This window comes from Pteropus alecto, unplaced genomic scaffold (genome assembly GCF_000325575.1).
Source record: "Pteropus alecto unplaced genomic scaffold, ASM32557v1 scaffold259, whole genome shotgun sequence".
NCBI lineage: Eukaryota > Metazoa > Chordata > Mammalia > Chiroptera > Pteropodidae > Pteropus > Pteropus alecto.
Genome location: NW_006442492.1, coordinates 371,343 through 394,724, shown reverse-complemented (window position 1 = coordinate 394,724; position 23,382 = coordinate 371,343). Strand labels below are relative to the sequence as shown.

The following is a 23,382-nucleotide window of genomic DNA, read 5'->3' as shown; positions in this document are numbered from 1 at the left end:
GGTGGTGGGGGGGGGGGGGGGGGGGCTGCAGGAGAGGTGCCTCCAAGGGAAGCAGAAGAGTCTGAAGTTGGGCGCAAAGAGGTGGGGAGAGGTACACAGTGATACTTTGTCCTCTTGACAGTTTTGCTTGCTCTGGGCACCTGTACCAGATGTCGGACTCCGTGATCCTTTCCCCACAGGGGCTGGCCCCACTGACTCCCTGACCTACTTATGTTACACACGGACCCTGTGGGGGCTGCAGGAGAGGTGCCTCCAAGGGAAGCAGAAGAGTCTGAAGTTGGGCGCAAAGAGGTGGGGACAGGTACACAGTGATACTTTGTCCTCTTGACAGTTTTGCTTGCTCTGGGCACCTGTACCAGATGTCGGACTCCGTGATCCTTTCCCCACAGGGGCTGGCCCCACTGACTCCCTGACCTACTTATGTTCCACCCACGGACCCTGTCCGGGGAAGGGAGTATCAACCCTCATGGGGCAGTGAGGTGCCGCATGGAGTCTTCCATGCGGCCTGGATGGCTTTGTCACCATCACAGATGGTGCCAGATGGGCCTGGCAGCTGTTAGGTGCCCCAGCCAGGAACCAGCCCAGGAAGCCAGACTGCCAGGGAGTACGGGCTCATGTTCATTCATCCAACAAATAGACACAAAGGACCTACCTATGTTCCAGGCTGTGCTGAGTCCTGGGGGTACAGGAGGGAAGAATGTGGATACCATTCTGCCGTGCAGAGCTTGCTAAGAGGACGAGGGGGTGAGGAAGAGGCAGAACTAATCTAAGGAGAAGATGTATGATCAATTACCCCCCGTGCCCAGTGCGACACTATTAGGATGCCTACTTCATAGCTGGGAAAACGGAGGCTCCCAGATGGTAAGCCTCTTGTCCAAGACCCCAGAGTCATGAGTGGTAGAGCCAAGATTCAAACCCTGGTCTGCCACACGTGAGCTCTTACTCAGTTTGAGCAGGCAGAAGAGGAGCAAGAGAGCCTTCTAGGCAAAGGGGCCAAGCCTGAGCAAAACCCTAAAGGCTGTTCTGTCCCAAATCCAGAGCCTGCTGCATGCGCGCATGCCTGTCTGACCTACCCTTGTGGGGGCAGCTGGAAAGAGACAAAGTTGCACCAACTTTGCAAGTAAGGGCCTGCAGCATTTTTAAGGACTTGCCGAGGATCCCCAAGCTCCTTTTCTCCCCAAGTCCTGGCAAACCAGGAGAGTAACAATCAGTAGAACAGCACTGGTCCCCGCTACAGAGCTGAAAGGCAGAGGTGAATTTGAGGGTGTATCTGAGCAAAAGGTGACTTGCTCTGCTGTATTATCATCTCCCCACTCCTGCCCCCCACCCCATCGAAACTCCACAGGTGGAGGGAGGCTGCAAGAACTTAGGATCTTCACTGTATCCTTAACTCATCACTCCTGTCACCTCTGCCTCACAGCTGAGGCAGAGAAAGACCCAGGCAGGACAAGATCGGTGTCCGCTCCAGAAGCGGCTCCTCCATGCGTCTGGGAACAGGATCCATTCAGAACCGTGGTGTCTTCATGAAAGCCTTGTCACTTGGCCCCCCAGAAACATCTTAATAATGATGATGAACTTGCTGCTGCTTCTGCAGCAATGGCCAGAATTCTTTGGTCTTCCCCTCTTGATGTGCTATGACAGTGGCCCCAGGTGAACAAGCTGGATGGCTTGTCCCAGCAGGTGTTCAACACTGCGAAGCTGGAAGATTGGAAAACACTCTCCTCTACCACCATCAGCTAGAGTTCTGGAGCTGCAAGCAACAGAAGCCAGCTCTGCCTCACGTGGAATTTATAATCCTGACACAGGACTGGAGGACCAGGCCCGAGGCACAGCTGGAGTCAGGCCAGTTGACAGGGCATGTAGAGCAGAGATGTCAGCTGAGTCTCTTCAGGACTCTGTAGGCATGAATGACTCAGCTCCAACCAGGGACCTATCCTCATTCAGATCCTGCAGGAGTCTTCCAGGAAATTCAGAGAAAGTTCAGAGAGAGACAGTAGATTGGCAAGATACTGACGTCATTCTTTCATTTAGTCATTCAGTAAATATTCTTGGGCACCTGCTATGTGCCAAGCACTATTCTAGGCACTGGGATACAGTCTGCTTTGGGAGAGAAAGACATGAAATAGGAAACCAATAAGATCATTTCTGATGTGTTGAAAATAAGACAGAGAGCCCCAGTGGAGGCTGTATCCTGTGGGTATACTTCAATCTCTAAAAGGAATGGAGGCTTGGCCATCAAGAGAGGAGGGACTGGATGATGGGTCCCCACCCATCAAATATCTACGAGAAAAGCCCTGCCATTTTCAGGGCTTCCAAAGCCTGCCCTGGGGGCCAGGGCACTGGCAGGGATTCAGGTTCTGGAAATAGACAGACTAAAATTCAAATCGAGCCTTGGCCATTTCCTCACCGTGACCTGAGCAAGTCACCTAACCTCTCCAGGCCTGCAAAATGGGCGATAATTCTTCCCATGTAGCGTTGCTGTGAGGTCAGATGAGGTCATGCACGTAGTGCCTAGAACATAAGTGAGCACTCAGGTCACTTCCCATACCAAGTACTTGATGACATTGTGTGTGTGTGTGTGCGAAGTGGGTCGCCCAAGCCAGGCCCCTTGATGTTGGGGGCTATGCCTGCCTGACCCTCCAGTGTATTTCATTCCAGCTTCAGCTTCATTCATCCCTCCATCCTTCTAAACAAGATTTATTAAGATACCTAATCATAGAACCACCTTGCTTCCTTGAACTTCCCCCAAAGCACCTAACACAAGCCAATTTCTTTCTAACACCCTCTCCCGGGACCACCCCAAAGTTTCCTGTGCTGTGTACACTCCCTCGTTGCAACCAGACGGTCAGCCTGCTACCTGTGCAGGCCTCATTGGGAGGGCATTATGAACCATAAACCCCAAAATGTCCCCTCAACAAAGTGCCTCAACTAAATACAGCGCCTCAGGGAGGGGAGCCGGAGCTGGTGCCTAGCACAGCAGGAAACAGCACCAGAAGGACCTGAGAGAAAAAGCAGCCAAAAGGAAGGGGCTTCAGGAACTACAGCTGCTGGCCTCAGAGCCCTGCTTGCTGGCAGGAGCAGATCGGACGACGGTGGCAGAGATTGGAGGTGGGCTGGGGGCAGGAATTGTCACGCCATTTCTCACTGGCTTTAATCTTAACTTTGCGTGCTTGAATGCGAAATGTAATTATAGATTATGAATTATAGTGGTGAGCACATCAGGGCTGACTAATCAATTAGTCAGATTTATAAGCATTTGGTTCTCGATCTATGACCCTGATATGTCACTTCAAAGCTCTGAAAAATCAGTCCTGCCAGTTGGGAGCTGGGAATGCTACTTTTTGGGCAGGCTTAGAGGGACAGCCTCACCACTCTCAGGCAGCCTGGAGACTATACCTGCCTCTGAAGTCGCCACCCTTTTGAAATCTGTGAGGACTTTAGCCTAGGAGTCCAGGAGTGTCAAATACCCACCATTTGTTCCACTACATCCATCCATTGGAAGCCATGGCAGGCATTACTAATGAATTACCTAAACTCCACCCTTCTGAACCTGGATCCAGCCTCAGACTCCTTCTCAGCACAGCTCTCCAGGCAGCTCCTACCAATCAACTGGAATTGGCATTTCTTTCACATCCCAGGGATAAAGCCCTCCCCCTGTCTTAGCAGAACAGTTGGGAAAGGAAGCTGGATGTTGATTCAGAAGGCGTGGGTTGAGTGCTAGTTTTGCCGCTTGCTGACTATGGTATGCTGGACTCAAGACTCTACCCAACGGGGCACTACTTTGTCTAGGTAAAATTAGGATGGTAATCCAGGATTAAAATCCATGCAAGATACTAAGTATGAAAGTTCTTTGTCTACTCTCGAACTCTACACAAGTTAGAGATGCGGTAGCCAAGAGAGCAGAGAGAAGAATGCCAGCATCCTCAACATCCTGTGAAAAGCTGGCATGACTTCCCCCGGGGGCACCTCCGTGGGGCCGTGATCATTTTTCTTTTCTCCTCTGTTGCCCTAGAATGGAGGCCAGGCGTCCACATTCAGGCTGTAAGGGGGCTGCAGTTCCAATAGCCAGCTGTCTTCAGCAGAACAAACACAGGGCATATTCTCCAGGCTTCTAGACGTTGGAGGGGCCCCGTAGCTTTGGATACTGCGGGGCATCCTCTTCTTGGCTTCAAACATCCCAAGGGAGGGAGATGACTTATTACAGGCAGGGAAAGCAGTTGTCAGTTTCTTTTCTCTGTTTTACTTATGTTTATTACACAAGTAAGCCTTTGTCAAATCCAACCCAAACACGTAAAAAAAAATTGGAAAATCCGAACAAAAATGAAAGTTAAAACCACCCCTAATCCCATGACTTAGAGATAAGTATTATTAAAATACGGAACGGCTCTGTGCACTCTTTTCTGTGGTATATATACACACACGTATATTTCTTTTACAGGGTTTGGATCATTCTATACATACCATTTTATAACTTGGTGGTTTTTTTCACTTAAAGTTGTAAACACTTTCCATAGTAATAAATATATAGGTATCATCATCTTCAGTAGTTTTATGATATTTCATATAGTCCCTTATTGTTAAATATTTTACTTATTTAATAGCTCCCTATTACTGGACATTTATTTCCAAATTTTCACTGTAATGAGCAGCACAGCACTGGAAAAAAACACTTATGGCTCCACTGATGTATCTATCTATTTGCTTCAGAGAAATTCTTAGCTGTGGAATTGCTGGGCCATAAGGATGCACTTCTGTCTGCATTGCCAAATTGCCCTCCTGAAGGGTCGTACCTATCTCCAGTCCCCCAAACAATGGAGAATCAACATTCCTTTCTCCCCGCTGAAGTCTGCAGGTGGAGAGCCACAGGCTCGGAAACTCTCTCCAGCTGCCAGGTCCTGTGGCAGGACCCCTGAGGGCCATCGGAATCAAGATCCTCCACTCTCACTGACCAACCCGAAGTGCCCTGAGAGAGTCCATCGCCAGATGCAGGCAGGGTCCCGATGCCACCTGGGGCGGCACTTGCAGACCCTAACATCCTCCGTTCCCACGAAGATGCCTGGAAGTCTTTTCTTGAGGCCTGCCACCCACACCTGTGATGGGACAGCGAGCTTTTGAGTTATCATCAACCTTATTTCCCTCTACAGCTCCTACAGAGTTAACAGATGTACCCACGTCTGAGGCAGTCATGCGGCAAGAGACTTTGGGGCCAATCCTTCCCGTTTTGACAGTGTGTAATCGAGGTGAAGCCATAAATTTTATAAACAAGAATAAACGACCCTTAGCAACATATGTCTGCTCGACCCTTCCAAGGTGATCGTAAATAAAGGCACCTGCTCACTGGGGAGGAATGTGGGCCGAAGGATTCGTGTCTTGGGAGTGTCTGGTGTGGGGAGCCTGGTCCTCCAACCACCCCCAGGTCCTGAGTCAGCTGGATGCCTTTCTTCCATTTATTCAATCAGTTCTCCAGGCTGCCTTCGCCCTGTGCCACCCAAAACTGGTGCGTGCCTCTCGCCCCTCCTTGGAGAGGTAGCTCGTAGCCAGGCCAGGGGGTCCTCCCAGGTTTACTGTACCCTCTTCTCCTCCCCTGCCCCACTTAACTGTCTATCGCATTTTTCTCAACAATGTCCCAGGATGGTCCCCGAGGAAATCTGAAGACCGGGATTCTTGTCTTGGCTCTGCTGCTACCTATACGGAGACCTTGGATAGCATGTGTCACCATGGAGAGGCAAGAATGTGCTGGAGGTAGACAGATCTGAGTTCAAATCCGAGTTTTAGCCTCTTACTCACTGTGTGACATTGGGCAAGGTGACCTCTTCCTGTGCCTCAGTTTCTGTGCCTGTATCTGAAACAGAGACACTAATACAAGAGACACTACCTGATGGGGCTGCTGTGGGAGTAAATGCTAAGTGCTTTCGTATTGCTATGACGCATCATAGCAATTTTTTAAACTCTGCATGTAAGAGGAGCTCAATAAATGTTAGCTGTTTATTATGATGTAATTATAACCATCGATCACCCCAGTGGACACTTTGTGATTCTGAGCAAGTGAATTCATCCCCCTGAACCTCAGTTTCCTCACTTGTGAAATGGGGAGAATAACTTATACATACTTTTTAGGGTTCTGAGAACTAAGAAGACACGTAAAGGACCTGGCATTGTGGCACAGTCGAGCATGTAGCCAAGGGTTGAGTAAATGCCAGTTGTGAGGTTTGGAGGCATAGAGCCCTGATTTAAAGTCTAGCTCTTCTTCCTAGAGCCATGTGACCTTGAGAAAGTCATGTCTAGGCCTCAGTTTCCTCATCTGTAAGTTGGGGATGATGATAATATTAGTAGTAACACCTTCGTGGCCTGTTGAAAGAATAAAATGAACTATTGCATATAAAGTGCTTAGCAAGATGCCCAGACACAACCAGTGCTCAATTTTTGGACATTATGAATATTATCTTACTAAGTTCTCCTCTCTGGGACTCAGTTCTCTCATCTGTAAAATGGGGCCGTGGTCTCTAAGATCCTTTTGGACTCTCATTGCTCTGTGACCCAGTCACCTCTCCCTTTCATTCTGGCATAGTATTCCTGGAACCATGTCCTCCTGTCTGACTGGGACCAGACCCAAGGAGGCCATCTGTCTCCCCTGCCCTCAGCAAACAAACCAGAGGCGCTGCTCAGTGGTCTTCTGCGCTTCATCTGGGCCTGACCTATTGGAAAATGTTTTGTGAAGGATAAAACATGATTCAACAATAGTTACATTTTTTTTTTGAGCTGCTACCACATGCCAGGCCCATGGACTTATTTCCTGAACCCTTGGAAGTTGGTATCATCCCGTTATAAAAAGTGAGGACCGAGGCTCAGAGTGGTTAAACGATTTACTCAAGGTGAGTCAACTAAGTGGCAGGGCCAGCACTTGAATTCATTTTTTTTTTATAATAATAATGTAATAATAATAATAAATAGCTCACATATGCCAGGGGGAGTGCTAAGACCTTTCAAATATTGCCTCATTAAATTTTCCCAATAGCCCATTTGGGTAGATATTACAGCAGTACCCCCTTATCTGCAGTTTTGCTTTTTGTGGTTTTAGTTACCTGTGGTCAACCATGGTCCAAAAATATTAAATGAGAAATTCCAGATATAATTAAGTTTTAAATTGTGCACTATTCTGCGTAACGTGATGAAATCTCATGCTGCCTCGTCTGCCCCACTCGGACGTGAATCATCCCTTTGTCCAGCGCATCCATGCTCTATATGCTCCTCTCCCATGAGTCACCGAGTAGCCGTCTCCATTACCAGAGACCACATTTGCATACTTTTTATTACAGTATATTATTATAATTGTTGTTATATTACTTATTATTGTTAATCTCTTACTGCGCCTAATTTATAAATTCAACTTTATCATAGGTATGTGTGTGTAGGAAAAAAACTGTGTGTGTGTGTGTGTGTATGACTCGGTACAATCCGCAGTTTCAGACATCCTCTGGGGGCTTGGAACGTATACCCCATGGATAAAGGGGACTGCTATACTATCATTCCCATTTTACAGAAGAAGACGCAAGCTCTGAGGAAGATGGAATGACTGGCCCAGAGTCATGAAGCTAGGAAGGGACAGAGCTGGTCTTGAACCTGAGTCTGCCAGAGGCCATCGCCCAAATTGTGCATTGACTGTCGTTTACTGCCCTGCACGGCCTTGCAAGCATCAAAGGTCATTCACCAGCCTCCCTGGCCAAAACCCAAATGCTCCTCACACACCCCACAAAGAGGCTGCTGCAGCAGGCAGCCTTGTTGGTCCAATTCGCTCCTGAAGAGGGGCTGGCACTAGTTATCCTAGAACAGATTTTTACCTAGGGCTTCCACTGGCTTCCTCAAATTGCATGCAAACTGTGGACATGTGTGTGCGTCTATCTAGGGAGAGTGTAGCCTTCATCAGAAGTTTCTGATTCTGTAGAGTGGGAGAACACAAGGGACATCCCCAAAGTTTCCGGGTGTCCCCAACCTGACCGTTCTCTGCCTCTTCTTCCATGAGGAACCCCAGAGAAGAAAAGCGACAGGCCAAGGCAAATGAAAACTGTATTCTCAGTTGAGCTACAAAGGTGAATTTAGTCCCCTTGATAAAGAAGATTGAACCAGCCTGGGTCCAGTATTGCCAGTGAGATTCCTGGGCCTGGTCTGATGGGAGAGATGAGCCACAAATCCTTCCAGGCACTGATTTATGTAACATTCATGCAGAATTTATTATACAAAGAATTTTATTCAATTAAACTTGAAATGCGTCTGGATTCTTAAAGGTTCAGTAGTGATAACTGGGACAGAGCGATCATAAAACTGCATGGGCTGTCGGAGGAAGGTGCTGGGGAGGAGGTGAGGGTGACATTGCAGCTGACGGGGGGCTAGAGAACGGGGGACGTTTGTCATTGGGATGTGTTACAGGTTCGGGCTGTGAAAATTACTCGGTGAAAAATGCACATTAACAATAGCCATGAAATATCAGTTAAGGGAAACTAGGTTGAGAAATGAGACAGCAGAATCTATTAGCGCCTGACATTGTTCTCGGCGGCCCAAGTCGTGATTAAAATGACTGTCAGGTGGCAGCTGGGGGGAGATGAGGAGCACTGAGCCAGGAGTCACAAGGCCACATCCTGGGTTCACATCTTGGTGCTGAGTCCCCGAGACAAGATGGTTCCTCTAGCCTCAGTTTCCTCACCTGCAAAGTGAGAGTACACATAGAGAGTGCCTCCTTCAGGGTTGCTGTGAGGTTTAAAGATGAAGTCTGTGGGGCCAGGCATGATGCTGGCTGGTGGTGGTATTATGGTGAGGTTCTCTCCGATGGGATGTCCAGCCACCAGCTCGCCTCTGGCAGTGGTACCAGATGTGTTTCTGATAGCTCGACCTGGACTAAGGTGAGGCAGGCAAGGTACTTCCTTGCGTGCAGAATGTACAAGAATGCCAAAATGTATGCAAGTCTCAGTCATCAAGATAAACAGGACTTTCACACAATGTTTTTAAAAATCAAAATTATGCAAAAAAAATCTATGATCAACAAGGTATCACAACTTTAAATAAGAATCTGCTGTTTCTTTTCCAATTCCACATTACTGTGCAATGGGGACAATCATTTATGAAGATTGACAGTGATGTGCAAACAGGGCAATGTGGAGCTTTATTGAGTCTTGTGTTTTGATTGTGGAACTTTCATTAACTTTTCTGACTCGGTCGAAGACGTGGGAAGATGTCTTGCTAAGTGTGTATGGGGTGCATAGTTTGCCTTTTGCCTCAGGCTCCAATGTGGCTTTGTAAGGCAATGCAGAAGAGCAGACGTTTCAAACCAGCTCATCTTCTGGGCCCCCGAAGCAGAATTCCTGTTTTTCTCAGGTTGATGGCACGGGACACAACACCAGAGATGCCAAGTCTGCCCAGTACCTGGGCCATCTCTCAGGGAATCTTTGCTGGTGAAAGGCAGATGCAGATGCAGAGGGGAGCCTGGGGACCTGGGTTAACATCTGGCTTGCGACAGCCCCTCCCAGCAAGAGCTGGTGGGGACAGCATTTGGCAACAGGCAAATTGCCTTGTTTCAAAAAGTGTCACTTTAGGATGCTATATTTACTCAAAGAACTTCTCGTCCTTTGTAGAGTGTTTCAGCGTGGCTAGGAGCGCAGGGCTGTTGTTTTATTATAGACATCCTGCTCCTTCCTGGAAGAGAGGAGGGGGCAGAACTGAGTGCACAGCGGTTGGCTGCAAGCTCCTGGAGCAAACCCCTCCCTGGCCCAGCCTCACTGCCTGCACCGTGGGGCAGTTGCTCCTGAAACACTCGTGCTTTTACTATTTTCAGTTCTGTTCACAAACACTGAGCACCGGCTATGCACCAGACCTGGCGCTAACCACTGGCCCCTAGGGAGGCACCCTACATGGGCACATCCAGGAGGATTTTCACTTTCCCTCAGGGTCATCTGCACCTAGGCCACTCTGCCCGAAGCTTAAGAGGGCCACTACAGCCTGCTGGGAATGAAAGGACCCAGAAGGGATGAAATGTACTTGTTCCTCCAGCAAAATTAGCAGGCAAGGTGATGAGAATGAAAGCAAAAATATACATATGACTGATGGTTTTAATGTTGGCTGATCTGCCGGCAAGGACAACAGAGTGACCAGCTTTCCGAGCCTCACTGGTGCCTCATGCTAAGCAGGCACTCGGTAAATAAATGATTGCTGAATGGAGTTCACCAGGCATTTCAGCCCTGGCAGTTAGCACGAGCCTGCCCTTCTGAAGTCATTTTCTGCAATTAGCAGCATGGAATCTTCAGGTTCTCAGGGCTGCCTCCTCGCCCTTCATAAATATATCCTGCCCAAGGACACAGCTGGCACTGGCAGTGTTGTTTCATAGCGGGAGGGAGCAGTGGTGACAACTGAAATAAAATACAGCCAAGGCATGAATCTCAGAGGCATAAACCAGCCAAGTGCAACAACATCAGGGAAATAAGTCTCTTCTGTGTCGGCCTTGTTGGAAACTGAAGATCTTACTGTCTTGAGCTGAACGCGCTGCACCTCAGTCCCTTGACGCCATCTGCCTGGGCAGGACGTGCCCTCCTCTAGGCGCTGGTGTTTCTCTCTCACCAGGGCCTCCATCCCTGGATGAAGGAAGGCTCCCCAGTGAGAGAGGACTCTCCGGGCTGCACCCCCACCATGCACAATACAACCCAGCAGAGCGTTTTTGAGGCTCCCCTGTCAATCTGCAGCTGTCCTGCCCCCACATTTAGACAGTGATGGGTGGCTCAGAGGTGACTGAACTTCCAAATCCTATCTGCCTTTCCCTTTATAAATGTGACATTTAAAGCCCCTTTGGCACAGGTAAATCACGATTACATTTCCACGGGCCTCTGGTACCACTCCAAATCCTTGAACAAGCCAAGCTGGCAGTGGAAGAGCGCTCTCTCTCTTCTTTCACACGCATGTGCGCGCGCACACACACACACACACACACACACACACACACACACGCTCGGTTCAAGCCTTTCCCACTTTAATTCTTTATTCTGTGTGGCTCCTGCTCATTGCAACGATCGCTTTACCTTTCTTTCTGCAATACTGAATTCATTCGTACTTCCTCTAAGACCAAGGAGAGCCTGGGGGAGCAGGGGCAGAATTCTTCAGCAGCCACAGCTCTTTGACGGAAGTGGCAGGGGGTCTGAAAGGTAGCTGAGTCTGGACAAGAGGCCAGCTTCCAGCCCCTCTGCGTGAAGTCTTCAGGAATCAGTACACAAAGGGCAAACTCTTCTTTTCACTGTTGTCACCACTGAGGGGTCTGCAAAGCTCCCCCTTTCCATTATTTCCAAATGCCTCAGGTTCGGTCCGACGGGTCATTTTTCTTGTATATTTTTTCTTGATTCCCTTCCTTCAAGGCTGCATATCTGGCTAATGTAAAGAGATAGTCGCTGAGTCTGGAGGGGCAGAGAGAAGCAGACGGAATAATCTGAAACGAGCAATCAATGCTAACTGGGTCCTTCCCATATTAGCCTTCAAGGAGAAAATATAAATCACATGCCCCCAGGAGCATCAGGCAGGACAGCGGGTGCTCGGTCAAGTTGGGCTTGATGGATGGTGCTCGGAGCCAGCTTCCGTGAGAGGCAAGCACCTGACTCTGGCGCCATAGCTGGGGTGGCCCCTACAGGACAAGGCTGCGACCCCAGCCCAACCTCACAGGGCCAGTGATCTTGGGCCACTCCCTGGGCTGATTTCTGCACCTCCCAGTGACAAGGACTGGTGCCTCCCAAACAGAAGCATGCATACAAGTCACCTGGGGATCCCGGTAACATGCAGATTCTGATTTGGGGTGGGGATTCTGCAAGTCTAACCTGAGCCCAGGTGATGCTGGCATTACTGGTTTGATTACCTGCTTTGAATAGGGGGTTCTCAACCTTGGCACTACTAACATTTTGGATCATTCTCTGATGGGGGACAGAGGGCTGACCATGCACTGTAGGACACTGGGCGGTATCCTTGGTCTCCACCCATTTGCTGCCAGTAACACCCCCCACCCAGCTGTGCCAACCAAACATGTCTCCAGACACTGCAGGTCCTAGTTGAGAAGCACTGGCCTGGAATATTCTGGTGGCTTGACTTCTCACTCTCATTTATTTCTTTGAGCCCCCAGGGATGGGGCCCCTGGGCAGGAGCTGGGGCAGAGAGCTACACCGAGGAGACACTGAGCCTCACTGTAAGGTGCTTGTAGTGAGTCCATGAAGCTCTCCACCTCTAAGCCTCCTGCACTTCCGGTTTTCACGCTGAGAACTGACCACCAATTCCTCCATCTGCCCCTGCTCCACTCCTATCCTCTGAAGCCAGCTCTACGCCAGGTCCTGCGGGAACCTTCCCTACCCCTGCTGCTCCCGGGATCAGGTCCCCTTCCTCCTAACGCCAGACGGCCCATGTTAGTTTCTCATCCACTCAGTGACACCTTCCTTGCTGAGGGAATGAACTGACTGGGCCCTCACAACAGAGAGGACTGTCAGGGCATCCCTAGGGCTCAATGCTGAGGATGAATGGAACGCTCCTCACTCCCTCTCAGCTCCTAGGAGAAAAGGAATGGGTCAGCACCCATCGAAGCCCAGTCTATATTCCAGTGGGAAAAGTGACCACAGTCAGGGGCCAAATCTCAGTTGTGAGATCACTTTCTTGACATCTAGGACAGCAAGAGGGATCCCTCAGCTCTTGGCCTGTCCCTGGGCACTGGCTTTGCCCATTCAGGAACTGCCTGAACCAAGGCTAGGGCAGAGTCTGGTAGAACAGGCCTTGGGCCAGCTGTGGCCCCGGCCTTGGAGGCTGAGTGTGGAGCTGCAGGCTCTTCCTGGGCCAACCAGCTCATTGGGTCCCGTGCCTGGGCCTAGATGGTCCTGAGCTCGCTTTGTCTCGCTGTCTCCTCTCAGCTCACACTGCCCAGCGGCCTCGTGGGGAGGGGGCCTGCTGAGAGAGGGTCTGACTCCTGACTGGGCTCCCTGGTCAGTCACCACATGATACCTTCCATGGCCTCCATGGTTACCCAGCTTCAATGGGGGCCCCTGGCTACTACACTGTCCCTTGGTTCTGATTTTTCTCTTGGCTGGTTTTTACAGCAGCCTCTCTCAACAAGATCTTCACCTCACCAGGGTCAGGGATGGTACCTGCCTTATTCTAAGCTGCATCCCCCTGCCTGGCACACAGCAGGCTCTCAGTGAAAACAAAGCGAATGGATGAGTAAGGCCCATTTCAGTGCTGTTACTTCCCACAATGTGCCTCGTTTTTCAGAGAAGAGACACTCTCCTAATTCCATCTAAGTACCTGTTTAAGAACTTGGCCACGTTTGCATCCGTCTCACCCATCTGGATAAGAGGCACCACACTGGAAAGGGAAGACACAGAGCATCACACTACATTACGAAATCGACACACTACAGGACCCACGGCTGCGTCCAAGCCAGCATGTCCGGCTGCTACAGCCTAACCCAGTGTTCTTGCCAGTCTATGTGGATGTTCTAGACAGTGGCCTGCGGTCTGCTGGGCAACAGTGACCGGGCAGGCCCTTGCTAAGCCCTTCGTGCACATAACCCTTGCCAGGAGATGCTCTGTCCAAAAGACTGAAGCTCTGGGTTTGTGTCCCCTGCCCAAGGGACTTTTTCACCCATTAGTGTCCCATGTGTACTTCTCTACCTCCTTGTCTGGTGGACTGAGGGCTCATCCTCTGCTCGGCCATTTCCCACTATTGGGCATTTGGGTTGTCTCTAATTTTTTGTTATTATGAGCATGGCTGACATTAATGGCTTTGTACAAATGACTTTTTCTTTTGAAGCCACAGCTCTTTCTGTTACCCAGGATCCCTTTAGGAACCACTTGGGCCCAAGAGCTTTTCATGAAGGATGAAAATTTAATGATGTGGGGCCATGGACAGAGCTGGGGTTCTAGACAGACCTGAGCTGACATCCAGACTCTGCCATAGGCTACTTGGGTGACCATGGCCACAATATCACCTCTCTTGGCCTCAATTTTCTGACTCCTATAAAGTGAGGGCTACCATCACCTCTCTCCCAGAGTCATCGTGAGGAATCAATGAAATAATGACTATAAAGTGTCTAGCACAGCCCTGCCTGTTACATCAAAGTACAGCTTTATTTCTACTTATCTGTAAAGCTGGGTGGCAGCCTGGTCTATAAGTGGTGTAAATGAAGATTTTGCAGTTACTCTTTTAAAGTTTCTTTTAAAGGCTGTCAGTAGGTTTTGGGGATCCCTCACGTCCCTTGGAGTTAGGGGGCTGGGGCAGCGAGTGGCCAGTCTATTGACCACTTCCATCAGGGCTTTCGTGTGGGTCTCTCTGGGCCCAACTCTACCCAGCAGCCAGGAGGGCCCTTTCAGGTCACCCCACGGCCTAAAGCCCATCAATGGCTTCCTGTTGCTTTCGGGATAAAGGTAGACCCCTCTGGGCCTACAAGAAGCCCTGCCCAGCCTGGCCTCGGCTCAGCCTCTGGCCTCAACATGCACCCTGCCCCCACCTCTGGATCCAGACACTCGGCCTCTTTGCTGTCCTTTCGACGTGGACCGCTGCCTCTGCCCTTGCCCAGGAAACTGTTCTACCCCCGCCCCCATGCTAATCCTTCCCCTCTTGGCTCCCACAGGATGACTGGAGACCCTTCCTGTGCCCGGGCTGGGTCACCCTAGTACCCCACACCCCCCCCTCACAGCCCTTTTCAGTGTGGGCTCTTAGTCATTTCTGCTCAGCTCAGACTGTCTCACTTAAATTAACCCCGAGGAATGGGGCAGCTGGGGCACAGGCGTTTTCACAAGTACTTTTTTGAATTTCATACCATGTGTTATAAATAACCAACAAAACCCACTAAGACCTTCTCCCTAACCACTTGTTTCTCCATGAGCTCTGATCTTGATGTGTAGTTATGTCATCTGTCATTTGTCTGGTCACGGATTACTGTGCTCTGAGGACAATGTAGTGCTCTGAGGACAGGGACTTGGTCTGGCTTGGTGTCCACCTGGCATGGTGAAGGTGCCAGGAGAAGGTCTGCTGACAGGTGGCTGGACAGCATGGGGCCGACCCCACCAGCCTGCCTCCTGCTCTGACCAGGCTCCTCACCGTCTCTCAGCTCGGCGACACACGGCCCGACAGAAATGCAGTGCAGAGCTGCTCTTGCCTCCCGACTGAAAAGAGAAAGAGAGCGTTGCTGGAGCAGCGGGTGGGCGGGTGTACCCACTGCAGAGAGGGAGCGCCTCGGACGGATGGACAGACACACGGGCCCAGCCCCTGCGTGGGCAATGTTCTGCCTCTACGGGGCCCTGCTGGGGCGCACCCACTGGGCAACCGCCTCCAGAGTGGGCAGAGCTGGGGATGGACCGGTGAGGGTCTGGAGGGGACTTAGGGGACCACGTCTGTCACTGTTAAAAATTAATGTATTCAATACTTGTGTTTTTGTTAAGACACTTGGCCTGCAGCCCCATCCCCCACCCCCACCCCGTACCTACAGGCAGAATGAAAGCAGTGAGAGGGGGTAGCTGGCTGGAGTATTTGTCAATCCACTGCTCCAGCTCCTGGATGGGCCTCGCCTCAAATGCGGTGTGTCCTGAGGAGCAGAAGGACATGACCATGAGGCCCATCACCCACCAGATCATCGAGGAAACCGCCTGTGTCCCTTCTGCCCGGTGCCCTCCAAACCACTTTCACTGTCTTGGAAGGTTCCTTCCCTCTCAGGGTCTATAGGCTGGGCCGATGGGCCCCAGGTGACACCTGAGAGTCCCCCCTCTCCTTTTGGGCCCAGTTCCCACAGAGCCCTCAGAGCACACACAGCAGCTTCAGAGAGAGAATTACTTAAGTGAGCCTCCCTGGCCGAGGAGCGCGGTGTTGCCAGGGCAGAGCCGACGTCCTGCAGCAAGCACTGGACCTGGGGAAGCAACGAATGAAGATCTACTCATGGTGGGCCAAGCGGAGATAACGTGTTTGCACGTGCAGAGGTGCCGCTTGACACACTAGCCAGGCATGTGGGGGCTGGCCTGTCGGGGACTGTCAGAACTTTAATTACCTGGCATTTACAGGCTAATTAGCAAACTGTCTGAGCCTTCAGCATGCTGGACACCAGCCCCGTTGAGAGGTGACATGGCTCCCTTGGGGACAGTGGGGTTATACAGAAAGTAAATATCAAGTGCTCAATGACAGTCAAGAGGAATCTTCTGTCTCAACCCTTGTCTCCCATGAGCCTGGGCCCTATGAGGTTTTTTTTTTTCCTCTAAACTGACAGCTTTGTTTTTCTAACCTGTAACAGTTGGGCCAAGAGCACACGTGACAGTGCTTTCTCAATTATAAAGGACAGGATCTGTGAGAACATGGTCAGCTGAGATGTGTGGAGTGATCCAGTGTCAGGAAGCATGGCCTGTGCCTGAGGGGCAGGAGCTAGGAGGTTTGCTTAAAACAGAGGTGGCCTATTGAACTCGGCTCAAAGGGCTCCACACTCCTGCTTGACAAATGACCAAGGGATCCTGTGCTGATGAGACCTACAAACACTGTCTCTGACTTTGTGCCCAGTTGGGTCCACTCGAGCTGGATGGTGAGCCGTGGGGAGAGTGGAGGTCTGTGACCCCTGATAAGATGGCCATTGTGACTGCATGCCAGGAGGAGGACACAGTGGATGAGTGTAGAGGCTCCTCACCCAGCAGTGGACTAGATGCTCCCTGGGCCACAGACCAGCAGACCCTGGGTGAGTCACTGGCTGTCTGGTGTCTGTGGCTTCTGGTGAATGGGGAGTAACAATACTGCCCGTTGGTAGGCAGCTGCAGCAATCACCCCAGGTAATGCCGGATCCTGGCTCCATTGACCTGTGGCTGTAGGGCCTTGGGCAAATTGCCTTTTCTAGGCTTCTGCGAGGATCAAATGGGGTGATGTGAAGAGAATGGCAAACGGGCTGCCTGGCAATCTTCCACAGGCCCAGTGAGCAGCCTCTGGGGCCACACTGGGTCCCCAGGTGAACAAGTCACAGTCCGTACACTCGAGGGGCCCCAGGCAGGTAGGGAGAAAGACAGGGGACTGGGCAGTTTGACACTCTTGGTGATACCTGCTATTTGAGGGGAGCTGTGGAAACCTGGGAGAGGTGCCCAACCCAGCTGAAAGTGGGGGTAGCCAGGGAAGACCCCTGGCAGAGGTGAGGTTGAAGCTGTGAACTACAGGACAGAGGCCTAAAGCACAGGAGGCTCATCATGTCAGTACCTCAGCTCTCCCTCTGCAAACTCCACTCAGAGATGAACACGGCAGATAGAAAGTACCCCTGTGGACCTGAACGGTTTCTCATTATGAGGCTGAAAACCACCCCCGTCACACAGGAGGTGCCTCCTTCACAGATATTCCAGCAGTTGAGGCCTCCCATCCTTCTGCAGCCCTCTCACTGCCCTTCATCCCAAGTGGGGCTGGAGCCCAAGTGGGCTCCAGCCTGGCCTGAAGGGCTGAAACAGGCTGAGGGCCAGCCCTCCAGGGAGCAGTTCCTAAAGACTCAGGTCAACATGTGGACTGAAACTTTAAGCACATCCTGTGTGTTCTAAGCGGGGAGTCCTTGTCACCAGTCCTGGAGTCCTCTCTGTGGGTCATTCTTTGTAGTGCTGTCCCGTGCAGCGTAGGATGTTTAGCGGCATTCGTGGCCTCTACCCACTAGATGCCAGTAGCACCTCCGCTGCCAGTTGTGATAACCAAGAATGTTTCCAGACATTGCCAAATGTCCCCTGCGGGGCAGAACTGCCCCAGGTTGAGCCCACCGCACTTTTACACTTTCCTCTCTTTGTGCAATTCTCACCACACGCCTGTGACGGAGGAATATTTCTGCATGTCTCCATTATACAGATGGAGAAACTGAGGCTCACAGAGGAAGAGTGACTAGTCCCAGGTGTCACGGAGAGGAAGCGATGGTCAGAGGGCAAATCCAGTTATGGCTACCAGGCCTCTGGGGTAAAAAAAATCCCAGCTTGGGGTGAGACAACGTTACTCACTTTCTCAAGCTCTTCAGCAAATGAGTGGCCCTTTTCCATAGCTAATTCCATAGCAAACCTATGAGGAAAAAGGAAAAGGAATTTGCCTCTAGCATAACATCCCCAGGACCTGTCTTTCTGCAATGCAACAGATTCTCAGGTAATAGACCATTAAACTAATTTGGCTCTAGTAGCCACTGTGTTCTTTTTCTTGCTGACAATAAGAACAACATAATCCTCCATTTGGTTCAGGGTATTTGTTTCCCAAAATGTTTTTTCTTATACTCATTCCTCATCCAGTCAACAATTCCTTTCTCAGTGCCTACTCTGGCCAGGTCCAGGTAATTCAGTGGTGAGCAGAGGTGACACACGCTCTGTTTAGCAGCAGATGAAGACCTGAATTAAATATCACATGACTGAAGGTGAACTTGCAAAGTGTGGTCATTGCTCTCTGACGGAAAGGACTAGATTCCTGGGAAACCTGGCCTGGGCTAGGGTTCAGAGGGCGCTTCTTGGAGGAAGTGATGCTGGGGTTGGGACTTTATAGGCTGAGTAGGAGTTTTCTGGAGGGGTGGGGTGGGGCAAGGAACGCAAAGTGCCCCGGATGCAGGTCAGGACCCTGGCTATGGCCTCCCTCAGAACTTGGCACTCCACTTCTGTACCATGGTGCTTTCAAAGGAGTCCTAGAGGAAAGCTTTGCAAAGGGACTATTATCAGAGCATGGGAAGAGTTACAGAAACTGACAACAGATGGCAAAGATAAGCAAAAGCAGGAGCCTGACATTATTAGCTGACAATTTTATTATTTGCGCTCGGCACTGTCTAGTATGAAGGGTAAAACATGGAATTATCTCATTCAATCCTCACAAGAACCTAAAGTGATAGACACTATTACTATGATCATATGATAGAACAGGAAACTGAGGCTCAGAGAGGCCAGGTGATTTGCCTGGAGGCACACAGCCAATCAGCAGTGGTAGAGAATTTGAAGCCAGGTCTGTCTGATTCCCATGACCTTCACCCACAGGGCCACATCAGAGCTCCTGAATAGCCCTTGAGATAACTGTGACTTACACTGTCAACAGCTTGCTGAGTTTGGTGGACTGGATGATTGTTCTCAAATATATGCTGCCCCTCCTACTGCAATGTTGTCAGGTGTGTCCATGTGACTGACTCTTGGCAGTGAAATGTGAGCAGATGTGATCTGTCACTTCACGGAAACTTTAAGAGCCAGTGTGGGCTTTCGCATGATATCTTTTCTCTCTTTCACAATTACTGGTGTTACTCCAGACAGAAGCTGTCCTGTCAGTCTGGGACCTAAAATGATGGGCTTGAAGTAAGAGCACAAAACACACCTTTGGTGTTGTAAGCCATGAGATCTGGCAGTTGTCTGTTACCACAGCGTGACCTGGCCAATCCTGACTAATTCCCTGAGTCCATTTTCTAAACTCTGTGTATATACTTAGACAAGGCTCACAAAAGGGACCGCATCTGATGCATGGTATACTGTGCTCAACTCACCTCTTTCACTTAATATGTGCACCTCAACAGCACACACGTACACACCTCAAGAGTGAGAAAGCCAGGGATGGGGGGGCACGGGCAGAGCAGCTTCACATGGCATGGAACACATGCCAGTGCAAGAGCAGGCAGTGCCAGAATGGAAAGGTGTCTGCAGCCCCGCAGCCTTGGAGCTGACCAGATGTGCCTTTGCTTCCAGGCTGAGGCAGGTTCATTAAGGGTTGGCAGCCTCCAGGACTAGCAAGCACTCTCAAGAGCTTCATATTATTTACATTTACTGATGCCCAATTCAAACTCAACCTCAAGGCCAATCCCGTCTCCCTTACCCAATGGCTGAACTTAATTCATCTGTAGTTCCCAAGGCTTCAAACACTTGGTCATCTTTGGGTCTCCTTTCTCCAGTGAAGGTGCTAGAAAACCCTGTGAAAAAATGGTTAGCCGTCCAAAATAAGATTTTATTCTTCTGATATGCACTTTTTAGAAAACTTTCTACTTGAAGTATAACATACACAGAGAAGTGCTCAGATCATAAGTGTACAATTGTGATGAATTGCTACTAACTGAATATGCATCTGTATTAAGCACCCAGATCAAGAAACAGAACATGAGTAGCACCCTAGAAGCTCCATGCACCCTCTTTCAGTTGCTATCCTTCAAGGGTAACCACTATCCTCACTTCTTTCCTGATATACTTTTATTTCAAATGTAAAAAATCATGTACTAACTATCCTGTTAAAGAAATAAGAGATACTTGTACATATGATGTATACATTATAGTTCATATAAAATCAAAGTATTCTGTATCTCTACCTAGGTCACATTTTCCACCTTTCTCCCCCAACCACTGAGAGAGAGAAAACCCACTCCTGACAACCAGGAGCAGGCCTGACACTATCAGACAGGCTTTGGTGCTGTGAGGTGTGGGCCTGGCACCCACAGGTAGCTTGCAGTGTTCTCCTGTTGAATGTAAATGATTTCACAAAAACACCATCAGATGGGCCACTCTGTGATGGTGACAGATCAAGATCAAAATGAGACCGCTCCTAGTCATGTCTGAGCACAGAACACTGTCCAAACTATAAAAATGGCCAAACATCCCCCTTTCCTGGCTAACGTGACTGACTGCTGCTTCTTTATCAATTACAGCTTTAGCCCCAATTTGTTCCTCTCCCGTTCTAGACAAAAATGATTAAGATACTCAGTTACAGAATTATCCCTGCTCTGACATCATCCAATCCAGAGAAAGCCCCAAATCACCTAACATAAGACCGATCCTATAAGTCCTTTCCAGCATCCTCTTACTGAGCTGCCTCATGGTCCCCATGGTGCGCCATCTTCCTAGTTGTAATGAGCTCAATGACACGACTTTATTTGACTAGGTTGACTCTGGAGGTCTTTGGCTGGAGGGTATTAATACTACCTTCTGTTTGTCACTCCTATGAATATATACTTTTTAATTTTGGTGACATACATGTAACATAAAATTTACCATTTTTAACCATTTTTAAGTGTATAGTTCAGTGGCATCAAGTACATCCTTTGCATGTTTTTATACTTTTACTATATAGACATACAGTAAGTTCTCACTTAATATTGTTGATAAATTCTTGGAATTATGACATATATCAATTTTACCATAGGTTAATTGATATAAACAAGAGTTAATTTCCTACTGCATCTCATCAACATTATAATGAAATGACGTTGAAACAAATGGCGTTATTTAAGGACCTGATACGTATCCAAAAATCAACATATGCTAGTGATCTGCATATTTTAAACTTCAGAAAATGGTATCATACTGATATATTCTCCTGCATCTTACTTTTTTCTGTACAACATTATGCTCTGGTATTTTTTTATATTATCAAGGTAATATACACTCATTCCAAAAAATAATAAAGGTATGTACAGTAAACAATGAAAGCCCTTCTGTCCATTCCCCTCTCCCACAACTCAATCCCTCTCCCAGGTAATAGTCCAAGGTGTAACCTTTCAGACTGTTCTACGCATACCTGAACATAGATACACACACACACACACGCACGCACATGCACTCATACACGTGCACTTTTATCCAAATGATTTTAGGTATCTGGATTGTCTCACAACTTGCTTTTATCACTTAATATTGTTTGGGCATCTTTCATATCACATCACATTTTGGTGATATATACTGAGATATGCTACATACTTTTTAATGGCTGCAAAGAATTTAGAAGAACTTTAAAAAGGAGTCTGCCGTGTCTCTCTTTGTATTTTTTACCTATCCCCACCCTACCTTTGTCTCCTGTTTTGGTGTAAATCTTGGGGATCTTGGGTGTCTTTGAGGAAGGCTGTGACCTAATGAGAAAACAGACATCAAGAGGTGGTGAGTAGAGGTGGCTTATTCAGTGGGGCACCTCTTTCCGTGGGTCCCAGCTTGCTGCTCGTAGCCTCAGAGGCATTTACCTCCCTCTGCTTAAATTTCTTGTTGACTTCTTTCCCCTCCATCCCTCTTAGTTTTAAGCCCCTTGTGGGCAAGCTTTGTCTTGCTCACATCTATATCTGCAGAGTAGCTGATGTGGTGCACTGCTCAATGCAGAAGTTCAATAAATATTTGCTGAAAGAATTTATCTATCACTTTCCATCATCTCAGCACTGTGCTAAGTGATTTACTGGCATTATATCCTGCAATGATCCCTAGAATCTTCCCATAGTTAGTAGGCACTAACTATGACCTCCATTTTACTGGTGAGGAAACTGTAGTTCACACGATGAGACTTACCTTCCAAGGTCACCCAGGGAGGACGAGGTTGGGCCAGGATTCATATCCAAGACCGTCTTACTCCAGACCCCAAAATGTTACTTCTACCCTACCCAAAATGTTGCTTTAACCCTAACCCAAACTCTTACCCTCTATTCACCTAGTAAGGGCCTCCTGGAGGGAGAGAAACCCAGGCCACTTTCATTCTATGAAACTTCAAGTATACTTAGAAATAAGGAATTGGCAAAACAAGTTCTAAAATTGGCATTTTCAAATAGCAACATAACACCTTTAATATAGACTTCAACATGAAAACGTGACATTACAAGGTTATTCAAAGGTTAAATTACTGGATATATAAAATACATGACTCCATTATTCATGGTACTCTACAGGTTCTGGGATCTGGGAATAGGGTGCAGGTTTCAAGGTATATGACAACCATCTTTAGATCTTGTGGTGTATCTCTGCGTCTGAAAGTATAAACTGCTTTGGCGATAGGTCAAAATTTGAATTGAAGCCCGTCTTCCGGAGTGAGGTCAGGTAAGACGCCCCTCCCGGCTCATATGGCACATACCCTGTCGTGTTAGATGACAGCTGAGCTTCGTTCTACTAGTACAAAGAAATCTTGGTCTCTGGCTTCCACGGTGCCCACGTTGCCATGGTGACGTCAGGACTGAGAAGTCACCTGGCGGGTGCCATAGTGACCTCTCAACTAGGTGACGTAACTATGACGATAACATAATACAGGGCAGGTGTTTGAGTTAATCTCCCAGCCAGGCACTCACCTGTCCCCGTCTTCTACTCCCGGGGACCCGCGACTCTGGAAACGGGAACAAAGTAGCCTGCCGGCGCCAATGCACCCGCGAAGGCCAACACGGCCTCCCAGGCGCCACATAGCCAAGCGCCTTGCCCCTTTTCGGGGTTGACCCTGCCAGGCTCCCGTCCAGGTCCCGGGATGACTCCACCTACAGCCGGTCGCCCCACCGCTCAGCCGCCATTTTCCATTGGTCCGTGGCTCTCAGCCCAGGGCGGGACACTCCCAGGGGCTTGTTTCCCATTGATTTCCGGAAGGAGCTGGGCGGGGAAACTCGTGTCGATTTACTTGGTTGGCAACATATATTGGCCAATACTCAAGCCAATTGGTAAA

The 23,382-nt window shown here is 49.2% G+C and overlaps 1 protein-coding gene across 5 annotated transcripts; it reads right to left on the bottom strand.

Annotated features, from left to right (window-relative positions):
* Positions 1-8,225: 8,225 nt before the first annotated feature.
* Positions 8,226-23,300, bottom strand: MMAB (methylmalonic aciduria (cobalamin deficiency) cblB type). 5 transcript variants are annotated; one of them, XR_003043282.1, is made up of 10 exons: positions 23,021-23,300; positions 21,768-21,829; positions 19,813-19,906; positions 17,988-18,045; positions 15,829-15,901; positions 15,486-15,583; positions 15,100-15,164; positions 13,303-13,362; positions 11,058-11,426; positions 8,226-9,684 (listed from the first exon to the last, which is right to left on the bottom strand). XR_003043282.1 is itself a non-coding variant. In XM_025040068.1 (9 exons), exons 1-9 carry the CDS (start codon positions 23,128-23,130, stop codon positions 11,327-11,329), a joined length of 720 nt encoding a protein of 239 aa, XP_024895836.1. In that variant the 5' UTR covers positions 23,131-23,300; the 3' UTR covers positions 10,992-11,326. The 5 variants fall into 5 exon arrangements, 2 of the variants coding, with proteins under 2 accessions (XP_024895836.1, XP_015452810.1); XR_003043280.1 differs by lacking the exon at positions 8,226-9,684 and adding an exon at positions 10,080-10,616; XR_003043281.1 differs by lacking the exon at positions 8,226-9,684 and adding an exon at positions 10,080-10,394.
* Between the last annotated feature and the right edge of the window lie 82 nt (positions 23,301-23,382).